We start from the raw sequence: 23,267 nt of genomic DNA, 5'->3' as shown, positions 1-23,267 counted from the left end.
AAGGCTCAAACTATTGAATAAATAAATAAATAATTGATTTATTTCTGAATTGGAGCCTTTCATATTACAACACTTTTGCGCAATGGCAGTTTATTGATAGTTGATTGTTCTGTCCTAGCTATCATATGTTGCTGCTTCTTCAAAAATCTGCGCTTAAAGATTTAAAATAAATGTCTTTTAATTATATAGTATAAATTTTGTCCGTATATTGTTTTACAAAGTTAGGAAAATAATGTTTAAGTCAAGCTTGATGCCTTTCACAAAAGAATAATCACAGTCTCTTCCTCACAGTGAGGAATACGGATACAGTTTATTAGGTAATTCGCCACGTTTTTTAAAATTATTATTTTAGTATTGGATCGGTACTCGGTATAGGGATCGTGTGACATACACAAAAACTAAAGACTCGTAACTCCAAAACTATAGCAAGGAGAAAAGGTAGGTATCGTTTGATAGAACACTTTTAAAAAATTTCGAAAATATAAATTACATTACATTTGGACATTCTCATGCAGAGAAACTGCTGATAAAAGAAAAAAATATATAATATGTATTATGATTTTAAGGAAATACAGTATGAACCGATATCGGCCGATGCCGATATGGTGGCCGATATATCGTGCATCTCTATTTAAAACACATGCAGATAATAAACTTTTAATTTTGATTAAGATATGCAATATCACGTGAGCATGAGTTTATAATCAAAACCAAACAGATGTTTTAGTTTTTGGCAGATTATCCAAGGCATGAGCTGTAAAGGCTCCGCCCTCTTCTTGATAGGGGGCGGAGCAGAAGCTCATTTGCATGTAAAGATACATTCACAAAAACAGCATGTTTTTGCTTCCACTCAAAAATGGGCATTTACATGGTGTTACAAATGATCTGGGAGAGAATTTGAGCTGAAGCTTCACAGACACATTCTGGGGACACCTGAGACTTATTACATCTGGTAAAAAGGGGCATAATAATAAAAGTCCTTATCCAGTAAACACACACTACTGGAAACGTCATGAAGGAGCTGGAACCCTTGTGTGCAAAACATTAAAACAAAGTACCATGACAAACTCTTACCATCCCACCATGACGTGAATGATTCTGAACACCAGCTTCCATAAAGCCCTTGAAGATATGCTTTTCCCCATGAGCTTATGTAATGCAGCAGTGTGTGTGTGTGTGTGTGTGTGCAGGTCGGGATGTGGTGGTCCTGGCCCCTGGTGTCAGTGCTGGTGCTCTGCTCTCTGCTGTCGGTGGGGACCGTGAGAACCGCTCCATGTCAGACCTGCCGCAAACTCACTGAGCGCTTCATCCAGGTGTGTGTGATGCACTGCAGTCACTGTCATCTGACTGTAACTCACTGAGGGCTTCATCTAGGTGTGTGTGACGCACTGCAGTCACTGACATCTGACTGTAACTCACTGAGCGCTTCATCTAGGTGTGTGTGACGCACTGCACTCACTGACATCTGACTGTAACTCACTGAGGGCTTCATCCAGGTGTGTGTGACGCACTGCACTCACTGACATCTGACTGTAACTCACTGAGGGCTTCATCTAGGTGTGTGTGACGCACTGCACTCACTGTCATCTGACTGTAACTCACTGAGGGCTTCATCTAGGTGTGTGTGACGCACTGCACTCACTGACATCTGACTGTAACTCACTGAGGGCTTCATCTAGGTGTGTGTGACGCACTGCACTCACTGACATCTGACTGTAACTCACTGAGCGCTTCATCCAGGTGTGTGTGAGGCACTGCACTCACTGTCATCTGACTGTAACTCACTGAGCGCTTCATCCAGGTGTGTGTGACGCACTGCACTCACTGTCATCTGACTGTAACTCACTGAGCGCTTCATCCAGGTGTGTGTGACGCACTGCACTCACTGTCATCTGACTGTAACTCACTGAGCGCTTCATCCAGGTGTGTGTGACGCACTGCACTCACTGACATCTCACTGTAACTCACTGAGCGCTTCATCCAGGTGTGTGTGACGCACTGCACTCACTGACATCTGACTGTAACTCACTGAGCGCTTCATCCAGGTGTGTGTGACGCACCGCACTCACTGACATCTGACTGTAACTCACTGAGTGCTTCATCCAGATGTGTGTGACGCACTGCACTCACTGACATCTGACTGTAACTCACTGAGCGCTTCATCCAGATGTGTGTGACGCACTGCACTCACTGTCATCTGACTGTAACTCACTGAGTGCTTCATCCAGGTGTGTGTGACGCACCGCACTCACTGACATCTGACTGTAACTCACTGAGTGCTTCATCCAGGTGTGTGTGACGCACCGCACTCACTGACATCTGACTGTAACTCACTGAGCGCTTCATCCAGGTGTGTGTGACGCACTGCACTCACTGTCATCTGACTGTAACTCACTGAGCGCTTCATCCAGGTGTGTGTGACGCACTGCACTCACTGTCATCTGACTGTAACTCACTGAGCGCTTCATCCAGGTGTGTGTGACGCACTGCACTCACTGTCATCTGACTGCAACTCACTGAGCGCTTCATCCAGGTGTGTGTGACGCACTGCACTCACTGTCATCTCACTGTAACTCACTGAGCGCTTCATCTAGGTGTGTGTGACGCACTGCACTCACTGTCATCTGACAGTAACTCACTGAGCGCTTCATCCAGATGTGTGTGACGCACTGCACTCACTGTCATCTGACTGTAACTCAATGAGCGCTTCATCCAGGTGTGTGTGACGCACTGCACTCACTGTCATCTGACTGTAACTCACTGAGCGCTTCATCCAGGTGTGTGTGACGCACTGCACTCACTGTCATCTGACTGTAACTCACTGAGCGCTTCATCCAGGTGTGTGTGACGCACTGCACTCACTGTCATCTGACTGTAACTCACTGAGCGCTTCATCCAGGTGTGTGTGACGCACTGCACTCACTGTCATCTGACTGTAACTCACTGAGCGCTTCATCCAGATGTGTGTGACGCACTGCACTCACTGTCATCTGACTGTAACTCACTGAGCGCTTCATACAGATGTGTGTGACGCACTGCACTCACTGTCATCTGACTGTAACTCACTGAGCGCTTCATCCAGGTGTGTGTGACGCACTGCACTCACTGTCATCTGACTGTAACTCACTGAGCGCTTCATCCAGGTGTGTGTGACGCACTGCACTCACTGTCATCTGACTGTAACTCACTGAGCGCTTCATCCAGGTGTGTGTGACGCACTGCACTCACTGACATCTGACTGTAACTCACTGAGCACTTCATACAGATGTGTGTGACGCACTGCACTCACTGTCATCTGACTGTAACTCACGGAGCGCTTCATCCAGGTGTGTGTGACACACTGCACTCGCTGTCATCTGACTGTAACTCACTGAGCGCTTCATCCAGGTGTGTGTGACACACTGCACTCGCTGTCATCTGACTGTAACTCACTGAGCGCTTCATCCAGGTGTGTGTGACGCACTGCACTCACTGACATCTGACTGTAACTCACTGAGCGCTTCATCTAGGTGTGTGTGACGCACTGCACTCACTGTCATCTGACTGTAACTCACTGAGGGCTTCATCCAGGTGTGTGTGACGCACTGCACTCACTGACATCTGACTGTAACTCACTGAGCGCTTCATCCAGGTGTGTGTGACACACTGCACTCGCTGTCATCTGACTGTAACTCACTGAGCGCTTCATCCAGGTGTGTGTGACGCACTGCACTCACTGACATCTGACTGTAACTCACTGAGCGCTTCATCCAGGTGTGTGTGACACACTGCACTCGCTGTCATCTGACTGTAACTCACTGAGCGCTTCATCCAGGTGTGTGTGACGCACTGCACTCACTGACATCTGACTGTAACTCACTGAGCGCTTCATCTAGGTGTGTGTGACGCACTGCACTCACTGTCATCTGACTGTAACTTACTGAGGGCTTCATCCAGGTGTGTGTGACGCACCGCACTCACTGACATCTGACTGTAACTCACTGAGGGCTTCATCTAGGTGTGTGTGACGCACTGCACTCACTGACATCTGACTGTAACTCACTGAGGGCTTCATCCAGGTGTGTGTGACGCACTGCACTCACTGACATCTGACTGTAACTCACTGAGCGCTTCATCCAGGTGTGTGTGACGCACTGCACTCACTGTCATCTGACTGTAACTCACTGAGCGCTTCATCCAGGTGTGTGTGACGCACTGCCCTCACTGTCATCTGACTGTAACTCACTGAGCGCTTCATCCAGATGTGTGTGACGCACTGCACTCACTGTCATCTGACTGTAACTCACTGAGTGCTTCATCCAGGTGTGTGTGACGCACCGCACTCACTGACATCTGACTGTAACTCACTGAGTGCTTCATCCAGGTGTGTGTGACGCACTGCACTCACTGTCATCTGACTGTAACTCACTGAGCGCTTCATCCAGATGTGTGTGACGCACTGCACTCACTGTCATCTGACTGTAACTCACTGAGCGCTTCATCCAGGTGTGTGTGACGCACTGCACTCACTGACATCTGACTGTAACTCACTGAGCGCTTCATCCAGGTGTGTGTGACGCACTGCACTCACTGTCATCTGACTGTAACTCACTGAGCGCTTCATCCAGGTGTGTGTGACGCACTGCCCTCACTGTCATCTGACTGTAACTCACTGAGCGCTTCATCCAGATGTGTGTGACGCACTGCACTCACTGTCATCTGACTGTAACTCACTGAGTGCTTCATCCAGGTGTGTGTGACGCACCGCACTCACTGACATCTGACTGTAACTCACTGAGCGCTTCATCCAGGTGTGTGTGACGCACTGCACTCACTGTCATCTGACTGTAACTCACTGAGCGCTTCATCCAGATGTGTGTGACGCACTGCACTCACTGTCATCTGACTGTAACTCACTGAGCGCTTCATCCAGGTGTGTGTGACGCACTGCACTCACTGTCATCTGACTGTAACTCACTGAGCGCTTCATCCAGGTGTGTGTGACGCACTGCACTCACTGTCATCTGACTGTAACTCACTGAGAGCTTCATCCAGGTGTGTGTGACGCACTGCACTCACTGTCATCTGACTGTAACTCACTGAGCGCTTCATCCAGGTGTGTGTGACGCACTGCACTCACTGTCATCTGACTGTAACTCACTGAGCGCTTCATCCAGGTGTGTGTGACGCACTGCACTCACTGACATCTGACTGTAACTCACTGAGCACTTCATACAGATGTGTGTGACGCACTGCACTCACTGTCATCTGACTGTAACTCACTGAGCGCTTCATCCAGGTGTGTGTGACACACTGCACTCGCTGTCATCTGACTGTAACTCACTGAGCGCTTCATCCAGGTGTGTGTGACACACTGCACTCGCTGTCATCTGACTGTAACTCACTGAGCGCTTCATCCAGGTGTGTGTGACGCACTGCACTCACTGTCATCTGACTGTAACTCACTGAGCGCTTCATCCAGGTGTGTGTGACACACTGCACTCGCTGTCATCTGACTGTAACTCACTGAGCGCTTCATCCAGGTGTGTGTGACGCACTGCACTCACTGACATCTGACTGTAACTCACTGAGCGCTTCATCTAGGTGTGTGTGACGCACTGCACTCACTGTCATCTGACTGTAACTTACTGAGGGCTTCATCCAGGTGTGTGTGACGCACCGCACTCACTGACATCTGACTGTAACTCACTGAGGGCTTCATCTAGGTGTGTGTGACGCACTGCACTCACTGACATCTGACTGTAACTCACTGAGGGCTTCATCTAGGTGTGTGTGACGCACTGCACTCACTGACATCTGACTGTAACTCACTGAGCGCTTCATCCAGGTGTGTGTGACGCACTGCACTCACTGACATCTGACTGTAACTCACTGAGCGCTTCATCCAGGTGTGTGTGACGCACTGCACTCACTGTCATCTGACTGTAACTCACTGAGCGCTTCATCCAGGTGTGTGTGACGCACTGCACTCACTGTCATCTGACTGTAACTCACTGAGCGCTTCATCCAGGTGTGTGTGACGCACTGCACTCACTGTCATCTGACTGTAACTCACTGAGCGCTTCATACAGATGTGTGTGACGCACTGCACTCACTGACATCTGACTGTAACTCACTGAGCGCTTCATCCAGGTGTGTGTGACGCACCGCACTCACTGACATCTGACTGTAACTCACTGAGTGCTTCATCCAGATGTGTGTGACGCACTGCACTCACTGACATCTGACTGTAACTCACTGAGCGCTTCATCCAGGTGTGTGTGACGCACCGCACTCACTGTCATCTGACTGTAACTCACTGAGTGCTTCATCCAGGTGTGTGTGACGCACCGCACTCACTGTCATCTGACTGTAACTCACTGAGTGCTTCATCCAGGTGTGTGTGACGCACCGCACTCACTGACATCTGACTGTAACTCACTGAGTGCTTCATCCAGGTGTGTGTGACGCACCGCACTCACTGACATCTGACTGTAACTCACTGAGTGCTTCATCCAGGTGTGTGTGACGCACCGCACTCACTGACATCTGACTGTAACTCACTGAGTGCTTCATCCAGGTGTGTGTGACGCACCGCACTCACTGACATCTGACTGTAACTCACTGAGCGCTTCATCCAGGTGTGTGTGACGCACCGCACTTACTGACATCTGACTGTAACTCACTGAGCGCTTCATCCAGGTGTGTGTGACGCACTGCACTCACTGTCATCTGACTGTAACTCACTGAGCGCTTCATCCAGGTGTGTGTGACGCACTGCACTCACTGTCATCTGACTGTAACTCACTGAGCGCTTCATCCAGGTGTGTGTGACGCACTGCACTCACTGTCATCTGACTGTAACTCACTGAGCGCTTCATCCAGATGTGTGTGACGCACTGCACTCACTGTCATCTGACTGTAACTCACTGAGCGCTTCATCCAGGTGTGTGTGACGCACTGCACTCACTGTCATCTGACTGTAACTCACTGAGAGCTTCATCCAGGTGTGTGTGACGCACTGCACTCACTGTCATCTGACTGTAACTCACTGAGCGCTTCATCCAGGTGTGTGTGACGCACTGCACTCACTGACATCTGACTGTAACTCACTGAGCGCTTCATCTAGGTGTGTGTGACGCACTGCACTCACTGTCATCTGACTGCAACTCACTGAGCGCTTCATCCAGATGTGTGTGACGCACTGCACTCACTGTCATCTGACTGTAACTCACTGAGCGCTTCATCCAGGTGTGTGTGACGCACTGCACTCACTGACATCTGACTGTAACTCACTGAGCGCTTCATCCAGGTGTGTGTGACGCACCGCACTCACTGTCATCTGACTGTAACTCACTGAGCGCTTCATCTAGGTGTGTGTGACGCACTGCACTCACTGTCATCTGACTGTAACTCACTGAGCGCTTCATCCAGGTGTGTGTGACGCACTGCACTCACTGTCATCTCACTGTAACTCACTGAGCGCTTCATCTAGGTGTGTGTGACGCACTGCACTCACTGTCATCTCACTGTAACTCACTGAGCGCTTCATCTAGGTGTGTGTGACGCACTGCACTCACTGACATCTGACTGTAACTCACTGAGCGCTTCATCTAGGTGTGTGTGACGCACTGCACTCACTGTCATCTCACTGTAACTCACTGAGCGCTTCATCTAGGTGTGTGTGACGCACTGCACTCACTGTCATCTCACTGTAACTCACTGAGCGCTTCATCTAGGTGTGTGTGACACACTGCACTCACTGACATCTGACTGTAACTCACTGAGCGCTTCATCTAGGTGTGTGTGACGCACTGCACTCACTGTCATCTCACTGTAACTCACTGAGCGCTTCATCTAGGTGTGTGTGACGCACTGCACTCACTGTCATCTCACTGTAACTCACTGAGCGCTTCATCTAGGTGTGTGTGACGCACTGCACTCACTGTCATCTGACTGTAACTCACTGAGCGCTTCATCCAGGTGTGTGTGACGCACTGCACTCACTGTCATCTGACTGTAACTCACTGAGCGCTTCATCCAGGTGTGTGTGACGCACTGCACTCACTGTCATCTGACTGTAACTCACTGAGCGCTTCATCCAGGTGTGTGTGACGCACTGCACTCACTGTCATCTGACTGTAACTCACTGAGCGCTTCATCCAGATGTGTGTGACGCACTGCACTCACTGTCATCTGACTGTAACTCAATGAGCGCTTCATCCAGGTGTGTGTGACGCACTGCACTCACTGACATCTGACTGTAACTCACTGAGCGCTTCATCTAGGTGTGTGTGACGCACTGCACTCACTGTCATCTGACTGCAACTCACTGAGCGCTTCATCCAGATGTGTGTGACGCACTGCACTCACTGTCATCTGACTGTAACTCACTGAGCGCTTCATCCAGGTGTGTGTGACGCACTGCACTCACTGACATCTGACTGTAACTCACTGAGCGCTTCATCTAGGTGTGTGTGACGCACTGCACTCACTGTCATCTCACTGTAACTCACTGAGCGCTTCATCTAGGTGTGTGTGACGCACTGCACTCACTGACATCTGACTGTAACTCACTGAGCGCTTCATCCAGGTGTGTGTGACGCACTGCACTCACTGACATCTGACTGTAACTCACTGAGCGCTTCATCTAGGTGTGTGTGACGCACTGCACTCACTGTCATCTCACTGTAACTCACTGAGCGCTTCATCTAGGTGTGTGTGACGCACTGCACTCACTGTCATCTGACAGTAACTCACTGAGCGCTTCATCCAGATGTGTGTGACGCACTGCACTCACTGTCATCTGACTGTAACTCAATGAGCGCTTCATCCAGGTGTGTGTGACGCACTGCACTCACTGTCATCTGACTGTAACTCACTAAGCGCTTCATCCAGATGTGTGTGACGCACTGCACTCACTGTCATCTGACTGTAACTCACTGAGCGCTTCATACAGATGTGTGTGACGCACTGCACTCACTGTCATCTGACTGTAACTCACTGAGCGCTTCATCCAGGTGTGTGTGACGCACTGCACTCACTGTCATCTGACTGTAACTCACTGAGCGCTTCATCCAGGTGTGTGTGAAGCACTGCACTCACTGTCATCTGACTGTAACTCACTGAGCGCTTCATCTAGGTGTGTGTGACGCACTGCACTCACTGTCATCTGACTGTAACTCACTGAGCGCTTCATCCAGGTGTGTGTGACGCACTGCACTCACTGTCATCTGACTGTAACTCACTGAGCGCTTCATCCAGGTGTGTGTGACGCACTGCACTCACTATCATCTGACTGTAACTCACTGAGCGCTTCATCCAGGTGTGTGTGACGCACTGCACTCACTGTCATCTGACTGTAACTCACTGAGCGCTTCATCCAGGTGTGTGTGACGCACCGCACTCACTGACATCTGACTGTAACTCACTGAGTGCTTCATCCAGGTGTGTGTGACGCACTGCACTCACTGTCATCTGACTGTAACTCACTGAGCGCTTCATCCAGGTGTGTGTGACGCACTGCACTCACTATCATCTGACTGTAACTCACTGAGCGCTTCATCCAGGTGTGTGTGACGCACTGCACTCACTGTCATCTGACTGTAACTCACTGAGCGCTTCATCCAGGTGTGTGTGACGCACTGCACTCACTGTCATCTGACTGTAACTCACTGAGCGCTTCATCCAGGTGTGTGTGACGTATAAAGTGTATGACTGTTGTTTCAGGGTTTGGAGCGAACAGCCAATAAGAATTTTGGAGGAGGGAATACGGCTTGGGAAGAGGAGAAACTGGCCAAATATACACGCAGGTAAAGATGTTTCTCATCCTGCTGTAAGAGTAACGGGTGCTTGTTTCAGAACAGAGATTGACTTCAACTTGTGTGTGTTTGTGTGTGTGTGTGCAGTGAGACGCGTCTGTTAGAGATCGTAGAGGCGGCCTGTGACAAATCTGACTTTGAATGCAACCGGCTGCTGGAGCAGATCGAGGACCAGGTGGAGACGTGGTGGTTTCACAGGTGAGAGCGTGTGTGTGTTTGTGAAAAACAGGGTTAACTTACCGTCACATAAAGCCCAAACTCTCGGCTGATTAACTCAAACCTTGTTTACTCATGGATTTCAGTTCCAGACCACTTGCATGATGCATTTCTGGAGTTTATGCGTGAAGAACGCAAGATGTTTGAATACTCAATGAAACAAACCTAGGAGAATTTTTCCCTGTCATTATAATGGAAGGCATTGAGTAAATGATCTGCTTGTAGAAAAAAGTGTCTATGAGAAAGTGTGTGTGTGTGTGTGTGTGAGGTTACAGACAGCAAGAATCTCCAGACCTGTTCGAATGGCTGTGCATCGAGGAGCTCCGACTGTGCTGCCCGTCTGGACACTACGGGCCTGAATGTGCAGGTGAACACACACACACTCACGCACACGCACACACGCATACACACACATACACACACACACACACACACACACACACACAGACACACACACACACACACACACACACACACACACACACACACACACACACACACACTCCCCCTCACACACAAAATATTTCAGGAAAAAGAGAGTTCCATAAACGATGTATACATAACTATTGTCTTCGTAGAGCTTATAGGTAAAACTGAATTTGTTTCATAATCGATGAATTTTACAACATTAACCCTTATTTTCCCTGTTTATAACTGTAAAGAGTCTCTGAAATCATCTGTATTGTACGCGATATAGAAATAAATGTGACTTGAAAAATTGGCCCCAGGCTATGTAATGTGAGTATCTCTGCCTTAGGCAACTCAGTTAATATAATATTTGCTCAGATGCTCCAACACGGTTGATCAGCTTTCCCATATTTTCCACAGAAACAGTGTCTGGGTTTATATTGACTCCTAAAGATACAGTTATGCTTCATGCTTGTGCCTGTATTTGATTTGTTACATATCGATAGAGAAGCCTGTTCTTATACTAACTGCTCTGTGTGTGTGTGTGTGTGTGTGTGTGTGTGCGTGTGTGTACGTGTGCGTGTATATGTGTGTGTGTGTTCCCGTGTGTGTGTGTGTAGAGTGCCCCTCCGGCCCTGCAGGAGTGTGTGGAGGTCTGGGCCGCTGTGAGGGTGAAGGCACTCGTCTGGGAGACGGAGAGTGTGTGTGTGACCCGGGATACTCCGGCGCTCTGTGTCAGGACTGTGCCGATGGATATTACCGGGAGAAGAGCTCCAATCACACACAGCCGCCCTGCTCAGGTGACCAGGCTCTCGAGGGACGGGAGAAAACACAACTCATATATGAGGAGATTAATTGTATGATCTGTCTTTTTTGTGGCAGCTTGCCATTATTCGTGTAAGAAGTGCAGAGGTCCCCAAGACAACAGATGTCAGGACTGTAAGCCTGGGTGGATCCTTCACAGCAACAAGTGTGTGGGTGAGTTACACACTACAGCCTCAGACGTCTGACGCCTTCTCCACACTAATACGTTCCCTTTCGAACGGTCAGTCATATTGCGTCTGCAGATGCGACGGGGAAACTCCTTTTTCTCTGACTACTGAAGCCATTTATAAAGTCACGGCCATAACAGTGCAGAGACTCCTCGTACGCTATTGGCTGGTCAGGGGGAACTGCACGAACCAATGGCGGAGCAGCGTAACTGCGCAAACCAATTGGTGCACAGCCCTCCGATCTGAGCGCAGAGCCCACCAGAAGGGGCGGGGCATCTTCCTATAAAAGCAGCTCATTTCGCCATATGATTCAGATTTAATCTCCTTCAGCGACGATCTTTGGACTTCGCATAATACTCAGAAAGCCTTCTTCGCTGAGGAAAGCAGAGCCAGCAGTGGAACAGCGCCCTCTCCAGCCAGCTGATCAACGCGAAGCGAGCTGTCACTCTCCGCTTTTTATCTAAAAGAGAAGCAACGTTGATGCAAATGCCGTTGCACATGCAGAGCCCCTCTGCATTATGAGGACAGGCACAGCGACAGCATGGGACAAGGTTAGAACAAGGTTACTCACTCAAATTCGCTCGCAATCCACCCCGCTCGCGGGCATAGTCGACACTTCGGTAAAGAGCAACGTGGCTCACGTCCTCCGCACCGAAGTAATGAGCTTATTGGCAAAAGGGGCTGTGGAAACGGTTCCTCCACCCCACAGCGAGTCAGGCCTATACAGTCACTACTTGTTCCCAAAAAGAATGGCGGCCTCAGACCCATCCTAGATCTCATACATCTGAACCTGGCCCTTATGAAACGGCTATTCAAGATGCTAACCCTGAAACAAATCCTCACGCTAGTACGCCCGGGGGATTGGTTTTTCTCTGTGAACCTGAAAGATGCATACTTTCATATCCAAATAGCCCCTTATCACAGACCGTTTTTGAGATTCCCATTCGAAGGGGTGGCCTACCAGTATACAGTCCGACCATTCGGACTGTCCCTGGCCCCACGCACTTTTACGAAGTGCATGGATGCAGCACTTTCCCCCCTGAGACAGAAGGGAATGCGCATCCTGAAATACCTCGACGACTGGCTCGTTCTGGCCCAGTCAAATAAAGGTGTGTGGGAATCTGTGGGAATTTAGTTCTGGCCCAGAACTAAATTCCCACAGATCTGTGCTCCTCAGCCATTTGAAATGCCTGGGACTCAAAATCAACATAGCCAAGAGCTCACTGTTCCCCAGTCAGAGGATCTCCTTCCTCCTTCCACGAATTGCCCAGCCGCCTCCTTTATGCTTTTCCCCAAGTCGCGCTCCTCCCTCATGTCATCAAAAAGATCAGGGAAGGCAGACACATAGTCCTTCTAGTGGCCCCTACCCAACCTTGGTTCCCAGAGTTGATTCAGCTGCCCGTCCCAAACTATGGGCCCTCGACTGGAGCTTACGGCCGGCCCAGCGAGAGTCCTAAGCACCATTTTTGAGGCTAGAGCCCCGTTCACGAGACGCCTCTACGCCCTTAAGTGGTCTGTGTTCTCCAGCTGGTGCTCAGCCCAGAACCAGGACCCTGCAATATGCGAAGTACCACTGGTACTTTCATTTCTCCAAGAGCTACTCAATGCGGGCCGTACCCCATCCATGCTCAAAGTCCACGTGGCGGCTGTTGCAGCTTTCCATGCCCCAGTGGCCGGCCAGTTGTTAGGGAAAAGCGACATGATTGTTCGCTTCCTGAGGGCAGCATAGAGGGTCAACCCGCCACGCCCCCCTACAGTACCCTCCTGGGACCTATCAACGGTCCTCAGGGCCCTCAAAGGGCCTCTTTTCGAGCCGCTGCCGTCGGCCGAGTTGAAGCCACTCTCGCTGAAGACTGCACTACTGCTAGCCTTAGCATCGGTCAAGTGAGTAGGGGACCTCCAAGCACTCTCTGTGAGCGCTTGCTGTCTTGAGTTTGGACCAGGTGACTCTTAAGTCGCCCTTGAGCCAAGGTATGGATATGTGCCCAAAGTGCTTTGAACGGAGTTGAAGTAATTTTGCTTTCTGCACAAAAACAACAAAGAAAAAAATATATATACAAAGTTAAAATAAATACAAAAGTCCCTGACAGCACTTCAGTAAATACACCACACACCCGTGCATTATCTACATGGTTCAAACATTAATATAAATTAAAGCTGTTTCCTTCAAGCAAATATGTTTCATTATATTGGATATTATAAATATCTTTTTCGTCAGTATTGCATGTTGCACACCACTAACATGAGGGTGAGTATTAGAAAATAATGATCTTATTATCATTTTCAGCTGAACAAGATGTTTCCATATGAGCTGCATTCTGCCTTCTGTCATCAGTTTACCACATCAATCAGTGTGTGTGGGTGTGTGCATGTGTGTGTGTTTCCTCAGATGTGGACGAGTGTGGCACTGAGTTGGCTCGCTGTCCTTCGAACACGTACTGCTTCAACACAGACGGCTCTTATGAATGCAGAGGTCAGTCTCACACTAACACTCAGTGATACCGGGGTGTGTTTGCGTGTGCACTGACGCGAGTGTGTGTAGGTTGTGATCAGGCGTGTGTGGGCTGCATGGGGAGCGGACCGGCTCGCTGTAAGAAATGCTCTCGAGGCTTCAGAATCACTGGGGCAAAGTGTTTAGGTAAGACTTTTACCAAGCGTATTCAGATTCGATACTTCTGTTGACATGATGTTTGATCAGATGATGAAAATCTCTCGTCAGACATCGATGAGTGTGCGGAGAGAGCCATCGCCTGCCCTGGACTCAATGAAGCGTGTGTTAATGAGGAGGGTTCGTTCCGCTGCGAGTGTGCCGAGGGATTCATCCGACGGGAAAGCATTTGTGTGGAGAATCTGCCACCTAGTGAGTGCAACACACACTCAATCCCAGAGTCTTTCTGCTGCACACTAAAAGGCCACCAGACAGTGACATTAGGGGCTTTCGCACCGGAGGAACGTTTTCATAGCTCCTAGAATTGATGGAATTTCCCGGATTTTGCCGTGTTTGCACAGCAGGAACTAGGAACGATTTTAGTTCTAGGAACTCTTTTGGAGGAACTAATTTAGCTCCTACTTCAGAGTCGGTCTAAACCAGCACTATAGGAACTATCCGTGACGTAAGTGAGCGCTGATTGGCCGAACGCACGTGAAACACCAGCACCCGCCATTTTTAAAAAGGCTGTGTAAACACAGATTATAGCCTATATATTTACTCCAGAAACTAACTCTACGGAGATGGAAAACAGTGATAGATGGAGCTCTTAACCTTTACTCTCAGGAGAAAATCCAACGCGACTCTAAAGGTGATGATACACAGGGCAACTTTTTGAGCAATGTTGCTGGGCAATCTTGCCGAACGATTGTTGCTTGGGCACTTTCCCATTGAAAATGGGCAATGCATTTCTATCTGGATAATTTGAATCGGTCGTGGGCCCTGTGTCTCATCTGGTTCCCCGTTGACGGCAACATTGCCCAGCAACATTGCTCAAAAAGTTGCCCTGTGTATCATCATCTTAAGGGAACCAAGATAAACATGATAACCACCCTGGTGGCTAGTTCCTATAACTAAGTTCCTATAATTACCTAGTGTCGGCCCAGATACGGCCCACATCTGGTAACGTCGCATCCACATGTACCAGATGTGGGCCGGATCTGGGCCAACAGTATGTTGCTGTCTGGGCATGTACACACTGCAGTTCCCCTTTTAGTGCTTAATCCTGTTCTCACACACAGTTCAGTCATTAACAGGAGTGAAAACTGCATTTACAAACATTCTGTGTAAGGAACTAAGCTACTCTATAACCTGCTCTCACTCTATAACCTCTTCACACTCTATAACCTGCTCTCGCTCTATAACCTGCTCACGCTCTATAACCTGCTCTCGCTCTATAACCTGTTCATGCTCTATAACCTGCTCTCACTCTATAACCTGTTCATGCTCTATAACCTGCTCTCACTCTATAACCTGTTCATGCTCTATAACCTGCTCTCACTCTATAACCTGTTCATGCTCTATAACCTGCTCTCACTCTATAACCTGTTCATGCTCTATAACCTGCTCTCACTCTATAACCTGTTCATGCTCTATAACCTGCTCTCGCTCTATAACCTGTTCATGCTCTATAACCTGCTCTCACTCTATAACCTGTTCATGCTCTATAACCTGCTCTCACTCTATAACCTGTTCATGCTCTATAACCTGCTCTCACTCTATAACCTGTTCATGCTCTATAACCTGCTCTCGCTCTATAACCTGTTCATGCTCTATAACCTGCTCACGCTCTATAACCTGCTCTCACTCTATAACCTGCTCACGCTCTATAACCTGCTCACGCTCTATAACCTGCTCTCGCTCTATAACCTGTTCACGCTCTATAACCTGCTCTCACTCTATAACCTGTTCACGCTCTATAACCTGCTCTCGCTCTATAACCTGCTCTCGCTCTATAACCTGTTCACCCTCTATAACCTGCTCTCGCTCTATAACCTGCTCTCGCTCTATAACCTGTTTATGCTCTATAACCTGCTCTTGCTCTATAACCTGTTTCATGCTCTATAACCTGCTCACGCTCTATAACCTGCTCTCGCTCTATAACCTGCTCTCGCTCTATAACCTGCTCTCGCTCTATGACCTGCTCTCACTCTATAACCTGCTCACGCTCTATAACCTGCTCTCACTCTATAACCTGCTCTCGCTCTATAACCTGCTCTCGCTCTATAACCTGCTCTCACTCTATAACCTGTTCATGCTCTATAACCTGCTCTCACTCTATAACCTGTTCATGCTCTATAACCTGCTCTCACTCTATAACCTGTTCATGCTCTATAACCTGCTCTCACTCTATAACCTGTTCATGCTCTATAACCTGCTCTCGCTCTATAACCTGTTCATGCTCTATAACCTGCTCTCACTCTATAACCTGTTCATGCTCTATAACCTGCTCTCACTCTATAACCTTTTCATGCTCTATAACCTGCTCTCACTCTATAACCTGTTCATGCTCTATAACCTGCTCTCGCTCTATAACCTGTTCATGCTCTATAACCTGCTCACGCTCTATAACCTGCTCTCACTCTATAACCTGCTCACGCTCTATAACCTGCTCACGCTCTATAACCTGCTCTCGCTCTATAACCTGTTCACGCTCTATAACCTGCTCTCACTCTATAACCTGCTCTCGCTCTATAACCTGCTCTCGCTCTATAACCTGCTCTCGCTCTATAACCTGTTCACCCTCTATAACCTGCTCTCGCTCTATAACCTGCTCTCGCTCTATAACCTGTTTATGCTCTATAACCTGCTCTTGCTCTTTAACCTGTTTCATGCTCTATAACCTGCTCACGCTCTATAACCTGCTCTCGCTCTATAACCTGCTCTCGCTCTATAACCTGCTCTCACTCTATAACCTGCTCACGCTCTATAACCTGCTCTCACTCTATAACCTGCTCTAGCTCTATAACCTGCTCTCGCTCTATAACCTGCTCTCACTCTATAACCTGTTCATGCTCTATAACCTGCTCTCGCTCTATAACCTGCTCTCGCTCTATAACCTGTTCACGCTCTATAACCTGCTCTCGCTCTATAACCTGCTCTCGCTCTATAACCTGTTCACGCTCTATAACCTGCTCTCGCTCTATAACCTGCTCTCGCTCTATAACCTGCTCACGCTCTATAACCTGTTCTCAGTCTATAACCTGCTCTCGCTCTATAACCTGTTCTCACTCTATAACCTGCTCTCGCTCTATAACCTGCTCTCACTCTATAACCTGTTCATGCTCTATAACCTGCTCTCGCTCTATAACCTGTTCATGCTCTATAACCTGCTCTCACTCTATAACCTGTTCATGCTCTATAACCTGCTCTCACTCTATAACCTGTTCATGCTCTATAACCTGCTCTCACTCTATAACCTGTTCATGCTCTATAACCTGCTCTCGCTCTATAACCTGTTCATGCTCTATAACCTGCTCACGCTCTATAACCTGCTCTCACTCTATAACCTGCTCACGCTCTATAACCTGCTCACGCTCTATAACCTGCTCTCGCTCTATAACCTGTTCACGCTCTATAACCTGCTCTCACTCTATAACCTGTTCACGCTCTATAACCTGCTCTCGCTCTATAACCTGCTCTCGCTCTATAACCTGTTCACCCTCTATAACCTGCTCTCGCTCTATAACCTGCTCTCGCTCTATAACCTGTTTATGCTCTATAACCTGCTCTTGCTCTATAACCTGTTTCATGCTCTATAACCTGCTCACGCTCTATAACCTGCTCTCGCTCTATAACCTGCTCTCGCTCTATAACCTGCTCTCGCTCTATGACCTGCTCTCACTCTATAACCTGCTCACGCTCTATAACCTGCTCTCACTCTATAACCTGCTCTCGCTCTATAACCTGCTCTCGCTCTATAACCTGCTCTCACTCTATAACCTGTTCATGCTCTATAACCTGCTCTCACTCTATAACCTGTTCATGCTCTATAACCTGCTCTCACTCTATAACCTGTTCATGCTCTATAACCTGCTCTCACTCTATAACCTGTTCATGCTCTATAACCTGCTCTCGCTCTATAACCTGTTCATGCTCTATAACCTGCTCTCACTCTATAACCTGTTCATGCTCTATAACCTGCTCTCACTCTATAACCTTTTCATGCTCTATAACCTGCTCTCACTCTATAACCTGTTCATGCTCTATAACCTGCTCTCGCTCTATAACCTGTTCATGCTCTATAACCTGCTCACGCTCTATAACCTGCTCTCACTCTATAACCTGCTCACGCTCTATAACCTGCTCACGCTCTATAACCTGCTCTCGCTCTATAACCTGTTCACGCTCTATAACCTGCTCTCACTCTATAACCTGCTCTCGCTCTATAACCTGCTCTCGCTCTATAACCTGCTCTCGCTCTATAACCTGTTCACCCTCTATAACCTGCTCTCGCTCTATAACCTGCTCTCGCTCTATAACCTGTTTATGCTCTATAACCTGCTCTTGCTCTTTAACCTGTTTCATGCTCTATAACCTGCTCACGCTCTATAACCTGCTCTCGCTCTATAACCTGCTCTCGCTCTATAACCTGCTCTCACTCTATAACCTGCTCACGCTCTATAACCTGCTCTCACTCTATAACCTGCTCTAGCTCTATAACCTGCTCTCGCTCTATAACCTGCTCTCACTCTATAACCTGTTCATGCTCTATAACCTGCTCTCGCTCTATAACCTGCTCTCGCTCTATAACCTGTTCACGCTCTATAACCTGCTCTCGCTCTATAACCTGCTCTCGCTCTATAACCTGTTCACGCTCTATAACCTGCTCTCGCTCTATAACCTGCTCTCGCTCTATAACCTGCTCACGCTCTATAACCTGTTCTCAGTCTATAACCTGCTCTCGCTCTATAACCTGTTCTCACTCTATAACCTGCTCTCGCTCTATAACCTGCTCTCACTCTATAACCTGTTCATGCTCTATAACCTGCTCTCGCTCTATAACCTGCTCTCGCTCTATAACCTGTTCACGCTCTATAACCTGCTCTCGCTCTATAACCTGCTCTCGCTCTATAACCTTTTCACGCTCTATAACCTGCTCTCGCTCTATAACCTGCTCTCGCTCTATAACCTGCTCACGCTCTATAACCTGTTCTCAGTCTATAACCTGCTCTCGCTCTATAACCTGTTCTCACTCTATAACCTGCTCTCGCTCTATAACCTGCTCTCGCTCTATAACCTGTTGTGACGTGCCTCTAGGCCGTCCTACTGAGGTAATTAATGTTAAACACCTGCAGAGGGTTATAAAAGGTAATGGTTCTCTGACTTGGTGTGGCTTCGGTTACCCTCTGGTTTTTTGTTAGTTTGGGTTGTTGTTTTATTTGTTTGCTTTATGTATTAGTTTTAGTTTGGGAAGTTATGTTTACAGGCCTGTGTTATTGGAACGTGTTTATTGTGTTTGTGTTAATTACGTAGCTTATTCTTTATTGTGAATAAAATCTCTTTGACTGGCTTTTGTTCTCGTTGCCTCCCTCATCTGTCACGGCCGGCTCTAAGCCGCGACAAATCCTCAACAATCCCATAACCAGGACTGCCGAAGAACACTGAAGCGTACCCCCACTCAGGATTTGGCTGCAGACCTCAAAAATCAAATTTGAGTGGACCTCTGTGTGTCAGAGAGCATTTGAGGATGTTAAGTCTCTTCTCACTGTGTCTCCAATTTTGGTTGCACCTAGACTGGATAAACCTTTTAAATTGCAAGTTGACGCTAGTAATGTGGGAGCTGGAGCTGTTTTACTGCAGACCTCAGAAGATGGGGTAGACTGTGTGGTGGGGTACTTCTCTAAAAAGTTTAATGCTTATCAACTTAACTATTCCGTTATTGAGAAAGAAGCATTAGCTCTAATTTGGTCACTTATCCATTTTGAGGTTTATGTGGGTTCAGGGGGAGGGCCATTGGTGGTTTTTACAGATCACAATCCTCTAACATTCCTTCATTCTTTGCAGAACCCAAACCAGCGACTCATGAGATGGTGTATCTTTCTACAAGGGTATCATCTTGATATAAGACACATCAAGGGTACAGAGATGAGGGAGGCAACGAGAACAAAAGCCAGTCAAAGAGATTTTATTCACAATAAAGAATAAGCTACGTAATTAACACAAACACAATAAACACGTTCCAATAACACAGGCCTGTAAACATAACTTCCCAAACTAAAACTAATACATAAAGCAAACAAATAAAACAACAACCCAAACTAACAAAAAACCAGAGGGTAACCGAAGCCACACCAAGTCAGAGAACCATTACCTTTTATAACCCTCTGCAGGTGTTTAACATTAATTACCTCAGTAGGACGGCCTAGAGGCACGTCACACTGTTCTCACTCTATAACCTGCTCTCGCTCTATAACCTGTTCTCACTCTATAACCTGTTCTCACGCTCTATAACCTGCTCTCGCTCTATAACCTGTTCACGCTCTATAACCTGCTCTCGCTCTATAACCTGTTCACGCTCTATAACCTGCTCTCACTCTATAACCTACTCTCACTCTATAACCTGTTCACGCTCTATAACCTGCTCTCGCTCTATAACCTGTTCACGCTCTATAACCTGCTCTCTTTCAATAACCTGCTCTCGCTCTATAACCTGCTCTCGCTCTATAACCTGTTCATGCTCTATAACCTGCTCTCGCTCTATAACCTGTTCATGCTCTATAACCTGCTCTCACTATATAACCTGTTCACGCTCTATAACCTGTTCACGCTCTATAACCTGCTCTCGCTCTATAACCTGTTCATGCTCTATAACCTGCTCTCACTCTATAACCTGTTCACGCTCTATAACCTGTTCACGCTCTATAACCTGCTCTCACTCTATAACCTGTTCACGCTCTATAACCTGTTCACGCTCTATAACCTGCTCTCGCTCTATAACCTGCTCTCGCTCTATAACCTGCTCACGCTCTATAACCTGCTCTCGCTCTTTAACCTGTTCTCACTCTATAACCTGCTCACGCTCTATAACCTGTTCACGCTCTATAACCTGCTCTCGCTCTATAACCTGTTCATGCTCTATAACCTGCTCTCACTCTATAACCTGTTCACGCTCTATAACCTGTTCACGCTCTATAACCTGCTCTCGCTCTATAACCTGCTCTCGCTCTATAACCTGCTCACGCTCTATAACCTGCTCTCGCTCTATAACCTGTTCTCACTCTATAACCTGCTCACGCTCTATAACCTGCTCTCACTCTATAACCTGCTCTCGCTCTATAACCTGCTCTCGCTCTATAACCTGTTCATGCTCTATAACCTGCTCTCACTCTATAACCTGTTCACGCTCTATAACCTGTTCACGCTCTATAACCTGCTCTCGCTCTATAACCTGCTCACGCTCTATAACCTGCTCACGCTCTATAACCTGTTCACGCTCTATAACCTGCTCTCACTCTATACCTGTTCACGCTCTATAACCTGCTCATGCTCTATAACCTGTTCACGCTCTATAACCTGCTCTCGCTCTATAACCTGCTCTCTGTAACCTGCTCTCACTCTATAACCTGTTCATGCTCTATAACCTGCTCTCGCTCTATAACCTGCTCTCACTCTATAACCTGTTCATGCTCTATGACCTGCTCTCACTCTATAACCTGTTCACGCTCTATAACCTGCTCTCACTCTATAACCTGCTCTCGCTCTATAACCTGCTCTCTATAACCTGCTCTCACTCTATAACCTGTTCATGCTCTATAACCTGCTCTCGCTCTATAACCTGTTCATGCTCTATAACCTGCTCTCTATAACCTGCTTTCGCTCTATAACCTGTTCATGCTTTATAACCTGCTCTCACTCTATAACCTGCTCTCGCTGTATAACCTGCTCTCGCTCTATAACCTGCTCTCGCTCTATAACCTGTTCATGCTCTATAACCTGCTCTCGCTCTATAACCTGTTCATGCTCTATAACCTGCTCTCTATAACCTGCTTTCGCTCTATAACCTGTTCATGCTTTATAACCTGCTCACTCTATAACCTGCTCTCGCTGTATAACCTGCTCTCGCTGTATAACCTGCTCTCGCTCTATAACCTGTTCACGCTCTATAACCTGTTCACGCTCTATAACCTGCTCTCGCTCTATAACCTGTTCACGCTCTATAACCTGTTCACGCTCTATAACCCGCTCCTGCTCTCGCTTTATAACCTGTTCACGCTCTATAACCTGCTCTCGCTCTATAACCTGTTCTCGCTCTATAACCTGTTCTCGCTCTATAACCTGCTCTGTGTGTGTCTTTCAGCGGGTCCAGAGAAGGGTTTGTTCGATGACATGACGGATGACGAGGTGCTCGTCCTCCAGCAGATGTTCTTCGGTGTGGTGATCTGTGCGCTCGCTACTCTCGCCGCTAAAGGAGACATGGTGTTCACCGCTATCTTCATTGGTGGCGTGGCGGCGATGGCGGGATACTGGCTCTCGGAGAAGGGAGACCGCGTGCTCGACGGGATCCTGAAGGGACGCTGATGATCGAGGGAGTCCACAGGGAACGTGAAGCTCCGGGATCAGTCGTGGCTCGAGGAATGCATGTCAGGACGTGCTTCTGGGTAATGATGACGACGCTGCTGCTGAAAAGCTCTTTTACAACACTGTGTTTCAACAGCTCAGCTGCTGCTGTGTTTATGAAACGCCACACGGTCAGCGAAGGGATATGGAGACGTGTGCAACCCGTTCAGGGAGAAAGACTGTACATATGTTGGCATGGACGTATTGGCACTCTCACCACATTAAAGGAATAGTTCAGGCTATAATAAACATTTCCTGATTATTTACTCACCTAAAGGCCATCCCAGATGTTCATGACTTTCTTTACTCAGCCAAAGAGAAATGAAGGTTTTGGAGGAAAACGATCTAATGTGAGTGAATGGGGCTCAACGTCGACCATTAAGGCCCTTGCACACTGAGTCCGAAATTTCCGAACGTTAAAAAATAAATACGACCTCACGTTATGTCTATCACGCTTGCACACTGCCTCCGAAACTTTCGTCCGTCATAAAAAAAATCAAATCAGGTTAGATTTTCTGCGTTTTTCACATCCGCAGCAAGCAGTTTGAATGGTGTTTTGGCAATTCAGAGCCACCGAATCTCGAATACGAAAAAACACATACGAAAATTTCGGGCTCAGTGTGCCTTTAGGACAAAGGACCTTTAGGCTTCGAATCGTGACCCCAGGGTCTTTCTCTAGCAAAACCAAAATATATATCTATACATTTTTTGACTACAAATGTTCGCCTTAGTCCAGCTCTGCGAAGCGCGTCCACGAGTTGCTGGAGTTCATGACCTTTTGCATGACCTTTTGTATGTTGGGAA

The 23,267-nt window shown here is 47.8% G+C and overlaps 1 protein-coding gene across 1 annotated transcript; it reads left to right on the top strand.

The window, feature by feature from the left end:
• The first annotated feature begins 1,169 nt into the window (after positions 1-1,169).
• Positions 1,170-22,969, top strand: LOC130076361 (protein disulfide isomerase Creld1). Its single transcript, XM_056241424.1, has 10 exons — positions 1,170-1,313; positions 9,709-9,791; positions 9,888-9,998; positions 10,292-10,383; positions 11,045-11,224; positions 11,307-11,402; positions 13,806-13,889; positions 13,959-14,054; positions 14,136-14,276; positions 22,204-22,969. The coding sequence occupies exons 1-10, from the start codon at positions 1,197-1,199 to the stop codon at positions 22,422-22,424; spliced, it is 1,221 nt and encodes a 406-aa protein (XP_056097399.1). The 5' UTR covers positions 1,170-1,196; the 3' UTR covers positions 22,425-22,969.
• The last annotated feature ends 298 nt before the right edge of the window (positions 22,970-23,267 follow it).

The sequence above is a fragment of the Rhinichthys klamathensis genome, unplaced genomic scaffold, assembly GCF_029890125.1.
Source record: "Rhinichthys klamathensis goyatoka isolate OS25496 unplaced genomic scaffold, OSU_Roscu_1.1 h1tg000640l_1, whole genome shotgun sequence".
NCBI classification, from domain to species: domain Eukaryota; kingdom Metazoa; phylum Chordata; class Actinopteri; order Cypriniformes; family Leuciscidae; genus Rhinichthys; species Rhinichthys klamathensis.
The sequence above is the reverse complement of the archived record's forward strand: the minus strand, read 5'-3'. Positions and strand labels throughout refer to the sequence as shown.